The sequence below is a fragment of the Perognathus longimembris genome, chromosome 21 (genome assembly GCF_023159225.1).
Source record: "Perognathus longimembris pacificus isolate PPM17 chromosome 21, ASM2315922v1, whole genome shotgun sequence".
Classification (NCBI taxonomy): Eukaryota; Metazoa; Chordata; class Mammalia; order Rodentia; family Heteromyidae; genus Perognathus; species Perognathus longimembris.
Window position 1 is genome coordinate 10,569,572 of NC_063181.1, and position 13,545 is coordinate 10,583,116.

General features: G+C 47.2%; 1 protein-coding gene across 6 annotated transcripts in view; it reads right to left on the reverse strand.

Moving 5' to 3' along the window:
* Positions 1-8,268, reverse strand: part of Sh2d4a (SH2 domain containing 4A) — a 41,898-nt gene extending 33,630 nt beyond the window's left edge. The window contains exons 1-2 of one of the 6 annotated variants that reach the window (XM_048330368.1): positions 8,247-8,268; positions 1,186-1,578 (exon numbers count right to left, since the gene is read on the reverse strand). In XM_048330368.1, the coding sequence (XP_048186325.1) occupies positions 1,186-1,366 (181 nt within the window). In that variant the 5' untranslated portion in view covers positions 1,367-1,578; positions 8,247-8,268. Of the gene's footprint in view, positions 1-1,185; positions 1,579-1,885; positions 2,093-5,001; positions 5,356-6,490; positions 6,537-6,736; positions 6,759-8,246 lie in introns of those variants that run through there. The other 5 variants (XM_048330367.1, XM_048330366.1, XM_048330369.1 and 2 more) reach the window with 5 other exon arrangements.
* Between the last annotated feature and the right edge of the window lie 5,277 nt (positions 8,269-13,545).

The following is a 13,545-nucleotide window of genomic DNA, read 5'->3' on the forward strand; positions in this document are numbered from 1 at the left end:
GGTACTTAATTGGAGATAAGAATCTTACAGACTTTCCTGCCTGGGCTGGCTTCAAACTGTGATAATCAGATCTCAGCCTCTGAGTAGCTATTACAGACATGAGTCACTGGTGCCCTGCTTGTTCTTTAAGTCTTTATACAAAAAAGTATTTATTCACCATAGTCGCAAAAGATCCCACTCAAACCACTAAAGTTCCTTTACTTATGAGGAAATACATCTAACCTCCTCACTCATGCTAAGGAAGGAAGAAGGAAGGAAGGAAGGAAGGAAGAAAGGAAGGAAGGAAGGAAGGAAGGGAGGGAGGGAGGGAGGGAGGGAGGGAGGGAGGGAGGGAGGAAGGAAGGAAGGAAGGAAGGAAGGAAGGAAAGGAGGGAGGGAGGAAGGAAGAAAGGAAGGAAGGAAGGAAGGAAGGAAGGAAAGGAGGGAGGGAGGAAGGAAGGAAGGAAGGAAGGAAGGAAGGAAGGAAGGAAGGAAGGAAGGGTGACAGAAAGAGAGAAAGACAGAGAGGGAGGGAGGGAAGAAGAAAGGGAGGGGGGACAGAGAGAGGACACCTTTTTTTTCCTCCTTAAAGCAGTTCCTTACATTTTAAGAGGGAAATGATAAAAACCGATAGCTTAAAGAAAAATCACTCGAGGTCTATGAAATACAAACCGAAAATTGCTTTAAAAATGTGGTAACAAATTCTTTTCATGCCAGTGGTGGAATGCTGCGCCTCTATAACAAGGAGGCAGATAAGAGAACTTCCTGAATGTCCTGAAAATTAAACTCTAGGGTGATGTTTTCCCCCATGTGAAAGATGAAACTCGGGGCTTCATGCATGCTGGGCAGGCCCTCTACCATGGAGCTGCACCCCTGTCTCTAGGGGTGACTTTCTACTGCAGCTTACGGTCAGTCTGTTTTCAAGCAAGAGATCTGCTTAACGTTATACAACTCCATGGTAAATACTTGTGTGTGTGTGTGTGTGTGTGTGTGTGAGAGAGAGAGAGAGAGAGAGAGAGAGAGAGAGAGAGAGTGTGATTTCAAGTTTACCAAGTGGATAAACAGCACCATCAGAAACTCACAAGCATTCAGCATAATTCCACAAAGCTACCACTTGCACCTGGCCAGCTTGCGTCTGGCATGAGCTCTTACAGGACGGGCGCCATGCCTCCAGCCCGGGCACGGAAGTCAGGTGGCTAGGTTTACCTTTCTTTGGTCTGGATTTCACTGGCAAGGACTCCTTTCTTTCCATGGCTGCTTCTCTTTCTTTCCATCGTCGGATCTGCTCCTCCCTCATCTTGAAGAACAGGATCTGTTTCTGCTCCTCGCTGAGCTCTGCCAAGAGGTCAGGATCTATGTACATCTCTGCCAGTATCTGTCTCAGCATCTTTGCGGGTCAGTCTTTGACACCTGTGGCAAAAGTTCCTGGAAATGGCCTGAGGGTGTGCAAGCCTCCAGCCAGGTTGGCACTTGCGTGTGTCCACAGACCTAAGAAGTGACAGCAAGAGCCCAGCAATCCGGACCAATGGGGCAAAATTTCAGCAACAGGCTCCTGGGAGATGGTTCCACACAGCCTGTGGCCAATGCCACTCAACAAACCTGCAAAGAATGACAGCTCAAGTCAGGCGCATTAAGGGAGTCTGCTCTGGGCAGGGGCAGGCTAACACATAAAGCTTGAAAGAAATACAGTATCACTTTTCACTTCGAGGGGAATAAGATAAGATTTAAAAAAAGAACAAAACTGGGCCCCGCTTTGTAGATTTTGGGTAACCTCTATGCTATAATTTCCACAGATACTTTTACAGAAAGAAACTGAGCAAACCCTAACTTCGTACAGGTCAATCTCAGGGGAACAAACATTTAACAGAGGCTTGGCCTTCACCCAACTGCACAAACATATTATTACCTCAGAGACTACAGAACGGCCAACTGGACAGCTGAAAAAGGAATCAACAACAAAAGACTATGGCAAGAAATTAGAAAGCTCCCTCTCTGCAATCTATTCCAAAGGAAAACAACACTTAGGAAATGATGCAGATATTCACCCCAAGTCAAACCAAAACAGAGCCATGCTCAAGAAAGGAAAACGAAGAAGGAATAAAAATTATACCACAGTACAGTTTTTACCTTCCCCTTTTACCTTCTTAAAAGGATTTTTATTTTTGACAGATTATTATGGTTGGGTACTGGTGGCTCATGCCTGTAATCTGAGCTCCTTTATAGCATGCTGAGATCCAAGGATCATGGTTTGAAGCCAGCCCAAGATGGAAAGTCTATAAGACTCTTATCTCCAATAAACTCAGAAAAAGCTGGAAGTGGTGCTGTGGCTCAAGTGATAGAGTGCTAGCCTTGAGCAAAAGAAGCTCAGGGACAGTGCCCAGGACCATCAAAAAAATGTTTTTAATTTAAAAAAAATCAAAATAATAAATACCAAATAAAAGATCATGACAAGGCTCCTATGGCATGTGCAGTGGTGACATGAAATCCTTCCGGGTGCCATCAGCACCACTAGGTCTCGCTCTACACAGTTCCATACGGTTGATTTAAAATATAAATGAAACTACTGTGGAAGGGGTGTCAGGGGTCAAGATGTCATCTTCAAAACTTGACAGCTTGAATTGAAATCTCTTTGTACAACTACTTAAAGATAATTTAGCAAATTAAAATTACACACACACACACACACACACACACACACACCCTTCATACTTTTATCATCAGAAGGAAATTATAGATCTGGGCACGAAAATCATGCCTGTTAGCTACTCAGGAGACTGTGATCACACTTCGAAGCCAGCTGGAAAGGAATGTCCATGATACTCTTATCTATTAATTTTCCAAGAAGCCAGAAGTGGAGCTGTGGCTCAAGCAGTAAAATATCAACCCTAAGCAAAAAAGCTAAGGCACTGAGTTCAAGCCTCAGTACCAACACACACACACACACACACACACACACACACACACAGAGAGAGAGAGAGAGAGAGAGAGAGAGAGAGAGAGGAAATTATACATATATTTCCATACTGAAAAAGAAAAGTAGGTTTAATTCATTTTACTCTCATGGCAAATACAAAAGTCTTACTATAAGGATCCATTGTATTCTAAGAAATGGACTCCTGCTGTGGTGTTTAGAATGTCTCAGTAATCTCTCCATCTAGTCAAGGCCTCTCAGATGTCTTGTTTCTCCAGGCTAGGTCCAAACGCTCTTAAACTTGAGACTAGTCCCTCAGCCATGTTTTCATGACCACATTAGCCCCAACTCCTCTTGTTTTCTTCACTTTGTCATTCATACAGCTGACTTTTTAATGTTCCTCTTATGGCCTGGAAATCCCCATTTCCTTTCCTTCCTCTTCCTCTGCCCTGGAAACCTGCTTCTTGATTGAGTCCTTTGAGGTGAGCAGACTCAATGGGCCCATGCCCTAGCATGGTTGGCAAAGGCGGCCCTTAGATCCACTAACTACTTGTTATATCACAGGGGCCTTTCTTGAAACAGCGGTTCTTACTAACTCTACCCCCATTATACTCTTCTGCAGCATCTGACTCCTAGAATTCCCATGGAACAAAACATTAAGAGAAGCCAGGTGCCGGTGGCTCACACCTATAATCCTAGCTGCTCAGGAGGCTGAGATCTGAGGATCTTGGTTCAAAGCCAGCCCGGGTAGGAAAGTCTGTGTGACTCTTACCTCTAATAAACCACTCAGAAAACCGGAAGTGGCGCTGTGACCCAAGTGGTAGAGTACTCGCCTTGAGCTGAAGAACTCAGGGACAGTGCTCAGGTCCAGAGTTCAAGTCCCAGGACCAACAGAAAAATAATTAAGAGAAAGTTTAAAAAAAAACATTAAAAGCAGGTGAGCTCATCCCAGCTTTCCCTCACGGGAGCTGCCTTTTTCTTTGCGATGACCCTAAAAGGCTTTTCTAGTGCGCATGTCCTGTACTGATTTCTTGACTCCTTGGTCCCTGACTCCACATGGAGGGGAGCCCAGCACCACCACGCTGAAGGAGAGGCCTGGAGAGGGCACTCCTCCGCAGCAGCTCCTAGATGAGTGGTTTCAAAACAAAACAAAGTGCAAGGCTCCTGAACATTCCAGGAAGTGCTGGGGGGGGGGGGTACATTCCATGACCGCAGTGGTTGACACCCACAGAAAAGAATGGTCAGTGATGCCTGAGGTTTCTACTCTGTTCCTCATTTTGAATAGAGTGAATCCCATCTGAGAGGCTAGGAGAGCTTAAAAGGAATGCTCCAAGTGTCAAACTCCCCTTCCATCCCTCTCCCCCACGCAGCGGAACCCCCCACCCCCACCCTCCCGTCATAACCGGGCCAATACTCCAGTCCCAGGCTCTACCTTGGGTTCTCTGCGTGCATTCGCTCCATCAGTGTGCACCAGAACTCTTGCCATTTGGTCCATTTGGTCCCATTTCCCAGAGGAGGAAGAGGGCCCTCGGGAGATGAGTGGGTGGAAGGTGACAGCGCTGGCTAGCCTGGCCCTCCACATATGTGACTGTCCCCCACCACACGGAAGACTTGGGGTGAGTTTTTCTGTGAGCCCAGAATTAGTGCATCATCCGAACATGGTACCCGGTGTGACATTTCAGAACAAAGGCCTGCCAATAGCACCGTCGGAACTTGGGCAAGTGCCTTTCAAGGGTGGTCCCCCAGTGACTGGTAGGGAGGCTGAGGGGAGGCCCCTACCCAGGAAGGACGGCAAGGCGCTGTCTGCCATACTGGCCACTTTATCTCCCCAACAGCCCTTTCCAAATACTAGGAACCCCTAAAAAGAGTCTTGTAGATGCGCAGCGTCTCGCAGAACCTCTGGGCTGCAATGACCAGGCTCTTTTGGTTTTGCAGAAAACAAGCATGTCTAGCATTGAAGTTAAGGAGTCAGTCTTGAAAAGGCACGGGCTTCCTCAGTAACCAAGCTGAGTATTGTTTGTGTCTAAGGCCAAGCTGTTGAATATACATGCCATTCCGTGTGGCTGTTGATTGGCCCTGGGGTGCAGCTTTCCCCCACCCCAAGACTTTACCATGGCAAATTCCAGCACAGCAGGGTGCACGCAGGTTCCCAGCAGAACTCCAGCCTAGACTCCCAATTCTGTCTGGCACCCAGAGGCCTGTGTCCCTGGGCTGTCCTTCCTCACTTCCCTGGACTCAGTTTCCCCATCAGTGAAGTGAGAGCCTGTTTAGTCCAACCATCTTTGCGACCTCTGGATTATGTGATATCACCTACTGTGAAGTTATGAAGAGGAAGTGAGCCAGAAGGGGATAAGAAATCAAAATGAGGAAATAATTAACCAGGGTTTTTCCCACTTTCACTTGCTGGCAGCTGCAGCCAGCCTTGGCTACATTGTTTCACTCAAAAGACTGTCCTCCTTGTCTAATACCCTTGCAATGATTCAAGATCCGATCAAAGAAAATCCCAGCTCATTCTGTTTTCTTCTTCTACAGTGCCTTTCTTAAAACAGAGACAGCAAACAACATTTCTAAGGAGTCACGGGACCTGTTCAGGTTTCCTCCATCCCAGAGATCTGGCCCCGATTCGCATACCTTCATAAGACCTTGTTCAACAATACATGTGTGTCTTAAATCATTCTGGGATCTAAACTGTAACAATTTTTTTTTTTTTAAGCCTCAGATGTAGCCCACAGCAGGAAAAAAAAAATGGCACATATTGTGGTGTGAGCCGTCTATCTCTCAAGTGAAGAGTTTGAGTTCTAATTATTTTTGCAACAGACAATTCCGTTTTCCAGCCTTCCATTATCTTATCCAAATGTGCACTGTCCGCTTATCAGCACAGGGGCTGGTTTTGCGGGTGAAAGAAGTTGCCCGGTGACAGCAATTTACTGTCCATTTCTTTAGAAAGGTGAAGTTGCTGCGCCTATGGATTTGCCTAGAAACTTCCACTTAGGACAAAACCTGGGGCGCAGTTCGCTTTCTACTTATTGACTCAGCAACAGGAAGCGTATCAATTTTTTTTTTCTAATACACACCCAACAAATGGGCACTCTGGGGAGGAGGCCAGGGGAACCTAAGCTCAGAAACTCCCTCTCTGTAGCACCCCCCCAACCCCCAAAGGCATGGGAAAGCGGGGGGGGGGGGGCTCGGTTAAGGAAGTCACCGCGGAGCTGACACCCGCACTAAATTGGGGGTCAGTGTTCAGTGCCCCAGGGTGGAGACGCGGCCGCGCCCACCGCGCCCAGGCCCACGTGGGGGGAGGGGGCGCCCCTGGCTGCGCGCGCAGGAAGGCACCCCGGGAGTGCGACTAGCCTTAAAGGCCTCAGGACCCCGGAGGTCCCCCCGGCCTTACCCGGGGGTGCGACCTGCGGTCTGCGGGGACGTCGCGCGCGCGAGCCGGTCCCGGGACCATCTGGGTCTCCAGCCCGCCGGGGATCCCGTCTCCACCTACGCCGCGGGTCCCCTCAAGCCCAGCCGGGCGCAACCGCGAGCACACCTCTCCCACCCGCCTTTCGGACCCTCCCGCTGGAGGCTCCCCCGGCCCTCGGGGCCACCGCTTACCCAGCCAGCAGCTCCAGACACCAGATACCCGACACCGGACACCGGCCGCCCGCCGCCGCGCCGCGCTCCCGGCTCGGCTGGGCACCTGAGCCCGCCCCGGGCGCGGCGGCGGAGGAGGGACCCGAGGGAGGGGCCGGGCCACTGGGCCGCGATTGGGCACCGGGGCCCGGCAGCGTGGCCGCCCCGCGCCCTCCACGGTCCCCTCCGGGCCCCACAGCGCGCTCCCCGCGCGCACCTTCTCCCCACCTGGCTGCCCCTTCCCCACCGCGGCGCCTACCTGCTCCGCGCCCCGGGCGGGAACCGGGGCACCTGAACCGGAGGACCGAACGACAAGAAGCCCCGCGAGCCCCTTCAGGCCGGCCGGACAAACACTCGGGCCGAGAGGGCACTGGGCTCCCAGGCCGCCGCCCGGCCCGGCCCGGCCCGGCCCGCCCCGGCGCGCCCACATGCCGGGGTGACTGACGACGGGGCGCGCTGGCAGCCCCACCCGGCCGCTGGACAGGCTCCAGGGCCACTGGCCAGCATTGGCTGTCCCGGCGCCGGGTCTCCCCACTCTCCGTGAACCCGAGGTGCTGGCTGGGATGGGGGTCCCGCCCCTCGGAGGGGGGGGCGAGGAACTTACTGATCGCAGCACGCGGGTGCTGAAGGCCAAGGTGGCTCCCCTCTCCTGGCTCTGCCCCAGCCTTTCTGCGGTTTCCTTTTTTTTTTTTTTTTCTCTTGTGTTGACATTAAGTCAATTATCAAACTCTGGGCTCTTTGTCAATCCAGGTGTGGTTTTGCAGAGCAAGTTGGGGGGTGGAGGGGCTGTGGAAATGAGGAGTTTGAAGGCAATTGACATAGAAGGAAAACGGGGTGGTGGGTGGGGGGCAGGAAAGGAAGAAATTCTGTGAATCACCAAACAGGTCCTGATGGTGACTGGGGGGTCTTGGGAGAGCTGAGAGTGAACGGGATAAGGAAATACTGGAGGGAATCTTTGCAGAAGTAGGGTGGAAAGATTGGAGGCATTTTCCCTTGTTCACACACGTATATATACATATATGAACAACAAATATATGCATATGAACAACATATATGTGTGTATATATGTATACATATATGTAAGTGTGTATATATACATATATGTGTGGACAGTAGAACTCTCTTCAACCTACCCAGATCTATGCAGAACTCTATCCTGCTGATCTACAAGTAAATTGTCCTCCATCTCAGACTGGAGAAGATTCTGGAAGTTAGAGCCACCTGGAGACAGATGGGACCTCACATTACCAGGAAGCAAGACCCAGCTAATTAGAAACCATTCTAAGGATCCAGCCAGGAAAGACTGCTGGTGTAAGGTTGAGTTCCACTGCAATGCATGGCTGTGTGGTGCTTTGGGCCTAGGTATGATCGCTCAGCTTGCCCTCTGAGTCTCTTTTCCTCTAAAGGAAGATGAGGAAGGTAGACTGCTCAGGGCAGCTTATCAGCACCTAAGAATTTCAGCAGGGTACTTACTGATAATAGGCCATTACTCTCCTCAACCTCTCCAACTTCTGACAAGTCCTTCTTTTTAAGAGCTGTCTGGCCTATGCTCTCAAATCTCTCTGTACCTCAGTTTCCCTTTCTGGACAGAAGCAGTATCTACCTCATTAAATTGCTATGAGGATTAAAGAAGACAGTATGTAATAAAAGTACTTAGAATACTTCTTAGCCTGTCGTGAGCATTCACACCTATTTGCTCAGATTCTTTCATGCCACATATTGTAATTTTGGTTCTTACCTGCTCACACCTAGGTTGTGGATTTTTGTCTCCTATCATAACCCGAAATCCAAGTTATCCTCAATCTTCCTAGCCTTCAAGCATCCACTCCTTGTGCAATTCCCTTCCCTGCTATACCACCACTGGTCCAAGAGAATGTAGCAGAAGTCATAGTATGACACCTCTGAGATTAGGTTAAGAAACATCTTGTGTCTCCTGTCTTTTGCTGTCTTTCTCACCCCACCCTTCTTTGTCCTTCTGTCTCCACCTCTTCTACACACTTGCAGCGTTCACTGTGAGTGCAGTCAGCTGCCTTGTCACCAGCATTTCTATGGAGCGGCTCACCTGGGAGGAATGAGGCCATCAGCCATGTGAAAGAGCTCAGGTGTGGACCTCCAACCCAGTCAAATTTCACGATAACTGCAGGCTGACCTGAATCACCCCTGTGAAATCACGAGACCACTCGGCTAAGCCACTCCTGAATTCCGGATCTACTTCAAGACAGTGAGTACACTTGTGTTGTGTTGTGTGTGTGCCAAGTCCCTACTTTGGGGCTTATTTGTTACAAAACAATAGGAAACGAACGCACAGCTCACTGGTCTTATCTCTAAGCCAGTTTGAGCTAGCTTCCACGCACAGGAAAATTACCTTATTGAAATACCCAAGTAGCTTAGTTAAGCCCAGATTACTGAGCTGTGAAATAAACCATTTTTCAGGGCCCGGGCATCTGCATTTTGGACAGCAGGTGATCAGGTCCAGAGTAGAGTTACAGAGCGTGCTTTTGAATCCCTGCTCAAGGTCCTCTAGGACAGTCATTCCTTACTTCAGTGGACGAATGAAAAGTTCGCCACGTTTCCTCTGATCTGCCACTTGGTAGCTAAAGCATCAGGAATGCCCACCCCTTTCTTTGCCTACAGAATTAAGACTGAATTGTTGGTCTGTTTTCTAGGACCAGGACAATCTGAAACTGAGCACTTTCTTATCTTTCTAATACACACCCTATAATCAGCTAATCTGGGATTTTCCAAGCCCCAACTCTACACCAGCTCTGCAGCTTTGAACTGTGCCCTTTGTTGCACACTGGGAATTGATTCATGAAAACCCCACCCACCCTTTAGTCTTCTTTAGGTAACCTCGGCTGGCTTCTCCTCTCCCCAGCAGGAAGTAGCCCCTGCCTTTATCTGAATTTACTCACTGATACCAAAACTCAGCAAGTAGAACATCCCAGAATGTAATGAACATCTGCTAGAGGCCAGGCCTGGCATAATGGGGCCGGGGGGGGGGGGGGGGCGGGACAGAGTGAACAATTTGGCTTCCTGCTACCAAGCACTGCCATGTACAAAAGCTAAATGCAGATTATAGGTCTCCTTTGAAATCACCGATTCCTTGATGGCAGTAACGATGTCCTGTAGGCAAATCTGGTGATCCTTACTGCAGAGGGTAGGATTGTATGCTATCCAGTGAATGGCAGGTGAAAGGATGTCAGCCCAAGTGAATGCAGACTGTTCTGAAATAGTGCAATCATTTGCTCCATTTGGAACCACGACTCTTTGCCCTTTTCTCTCCTTGGTTTCTTTCCTTCCTAGCTACCACACTCCTCTTTCTTGTGTTTGAAACAGCCCTCCTGTTTTCCCCCCTTTCATTTCTGTGACCTTTCCTCTGCTCTCTTCTTTTTCTCCTCTTTTTCATTCTTCTTCCTTACCACTTTCCCTTTGGGTTCCCTTACTCTTGTCTCTCATCATTTCCTCTTCTGTCAATTGGCATGAAATTAAGCATCTTTCCTTACTTTCAAAAGTGGTCAATTCAAATGTTTTATAGAGCTCTTTTCAAAAGAAAACATTAAGATGCTCTACTATTTCCTTATAATTCCTTACAATTACACCCCCCTCCCTTTGGGCGGAGCTCTTAGGAGAGCACCGGGACAGTTTCCTCTTCAACCTAGGATACATTGGGCAGAAAATGGGGGCTGAACCACTGACAGGGACTGGCCATTGTCCAATCAGAGTCCTGGAGGGCAGAGTGGGCAGCATGTGTGCTCAGGAGTGCCTGCTTCCTGGCTAGTCTTCTGAGAAGAACAAAATCTCTATTTACAATGTGCTAGAATTTTAAGTTTGTCACTTATTTGTAATAATGGCTAGGAAGCGAATCACCTACATTTGAAAAGAAGTGCTCCCTGGTATTGATTTTAGAAGGCTGTTTAAGAACCCTGCATGCAGCCCAGGACTGTGAAGTAGTCACGGGATATGCCCTTTGTACACGGGGTGGGGGTCAGGGTGTCAATCATAGACTCAAGTGTGTAAGGCTCCCCCTAGAGTTGTTGATCACAAACTCCCTTGATGCCTTAAAGACGGCAAAAGCCACTTGGCTTTTTTTCTAAGTTAAAGTACAATCTATATTTGTTTCCAGAAAATGAAAGTCATTTTCAGCCATTTTCTTTGGCTGCAGGATAAACACCAATAGTATTTTTCTGCCTTACTTTAATTATCAGCAGTTGAAACCTCAAGCACTTTGTCAGTTCCAGGCCCTGAAGATTCATGTCTGTAATCCTCACTACTCAGGAGGCTGGGATCCAGAGGATCAAAGTTCAAAGCCAGCCCAGGTAGGAAAGTCTTCAAGTCTCTATCTCCAAAATAACCAGCAAAAAAGACTGGGCTGGAGTTGTGGCTCTGGTTGTAGAACTCCAGTTGAACAAGTTTATGGCCCAGAGTCCAAATGCCAGTAACACATACACACACACACACACACACACACACACACACACACACACAAAATCTCTCATAATTCATTTTCCAATGAGAATCACATGTAGATGAGATGCAAAAGATAAACATGAAGACTTAAACTTACTAAAAATGGATACAATCTCCAAGTACATTCAATTTGTCAATCATATTTTAATATATTGAGAACCTGCATCTTGCCAGCAGTTAGATGTGATCTTGAGCTATTTTTTTAAATTTGTTTATGACTCTGAGAGGGGGTCTTCATGAGCACCAAATAAATTATTGGTGTTTCACCAATAATTCACCTTTGAGTCCACTCAATTAATTATCCATTTTTCCATGAATTTCCTCCATGCATTTGTTTTCTCAAAATACAATCTAGGAAGCCCTTCTTGGTTCCTTTTGCTTCTGTAATGCAGAGGAAAACAGCCTGTGGCCCAGAACAGCTGACTCAAGGCAGAAGATGCGACTGGACAATTCCTATGTCACACAATAAGAGACCTCTTCAAATAGCTCCCAGTAACCAGTGCCGCTGAACAGGTCTAACCCACAGGGAAGAAACAGAAGCAAGGTCTTCCCAATATTCTAGGCCTATGTGGACTTTAAATAAAGTCTGCCAGGGCAAATAAAATCAGCTTCATTTCCTCCTTAGCCGGATTCAGAGCTGAGTTTTCATTTTATAACTACTCTCTTATCTTCAGTCTTTGCAAAAAAGTACACAAATCCATGTTCATTTTATCACGGGTTTACTGCAGATGAGGGCACTGGGAACCCAAAGCAGAATTCACACTTTCCTAAGGAGAACCTTTGAATGTTGGTCTCTGACTACTCCCTCTTTGGATTTTTATGGACTGGGATGGGATGGGCTCCCTTCTCCTCTCACTCCACGCCAGGGGAACTTCTCTCTCCCTCTCTGGCTCAAGCTCTCTTGTACTGTCTCATATTTTGGGCTTGAGAGTTACTAAATAATTAATTTTGTGCTTCCATGCGACTTTAGCTACTATGCCCTTAGATATGTGCTATCTCTTTTGGTTTGAAGCTTCCTCCTTTTTCCTTTCTACCACTCTTCTCCCTCTACAACAACAATAATAACATGCATGCATGCATCCATCCATCCATACATACATACATACATACATACATACATACATATACACCTATATAGACTGACTCACCCTTTCTCATCCTTCAGTACTTAGACCAGGCCTGGTCTCCTCTATAATGCCTTTCCTGACTTTTTTACTCCTCTGTGAAGTTATGTACCCCTTTTGGCAGGTAGATGCCCTTTGAAAGACTTGATTAGTATTTTATAACATCACCTTATATAATAGTTTTTTATGCGGTAAATAACTTACAGGAAAACTTGGTCTTGTCCCTTGTTGTAATCCCAGGTTCTTATAAAGTATCTGGCATCCAACAGACACTTTGTTACATCTGGCTGATCAATAGAGTAGCTGATTATTATTAGCAGCCCTAAAGTCAGATTTTGATGCAACATGGTGTCCTTGTCCCCTCTTGCCATCCTGGGTAGCGTATGCAAATGGCTCTTCCATTTTGTAGTCTTGTGGTTAAAACTTACAAAGCCATCAGAACACTTTTCTAATAGCACTACAAAAGCTGTTTGCACAGCTGCACTGTCAATATCAGAAGCATGGCAGAGGGAAGACTCCCCTTTGTCTACAAGTAAGAAGCAATTCTAGCAATTGACCCATGGACTCACTGGATAATCAGAGCATGGCCAAGATTGGAAGACAGAACAAGGAAGAAGGGAAGGGACTTCTCACAAGGAAAAGTCAAATATCTAGTGTGTTGTAATTGTTGTAATAAGGGGCTGAAATTAGAGCACGTGAGATTTAAAACATGAGTTGCATAACTCCAAGATAGCGAATGAACCTCTTGGAAGGGAGAATGGAATAAACAGTGCAGTGTGTCAAATAGGTTGTTTCCCAGATGTAAAAAAGGGACTGGAATTCTTCTTGCATGCAATGCAATGGCACATTTTGTAAAGATGTTTTGGCTCCTTGAATAGACATGCTCAGATCTTGAGTGCTCTAGCCCTTGGTAGGGGTCTTATTTGGACATTCTCTTGAGAGCAGTCAGCAAGCAGAGCCAAAGTCCCCCACAATGGTAACCAGCACACCAAGTAGGATTAGCAACGACCCACCTTTTCATCTTGCTCTGAAAATAGAACCAAGAAGAACATTTTACCTCCTACCAAACACAGTTCTAGACAAACACACCCAGACTTTGTAGGAAGTTGTTTGTTCATACATTCCAGCTAAAGAAAATGTTGAAATTTTCATTATTATTATTTTTAATTCACGTGGGTTCCCAGAGCAAATTCCTATGTTCATGGAACCCGGGAACTGAGGGCAAATGTTACCGTATGAAAATATTTTTTTCTTGTCTTTTAATTAAAAGACTGTCTAAAAAAATAAGTACCAGGAAATGGGTACTTTCAAGTGGGTAGAGGGAGGCCAAGCAGAGGGTTAGAAGAATAAAGGGAGCAGTGCGAAGGATGCAGGTAAGAATTCATTGTATATACCACAGAATTGGGAGAAATAAGGGATGGGGTGGGTCGAAGGGGCGTGAAGGTG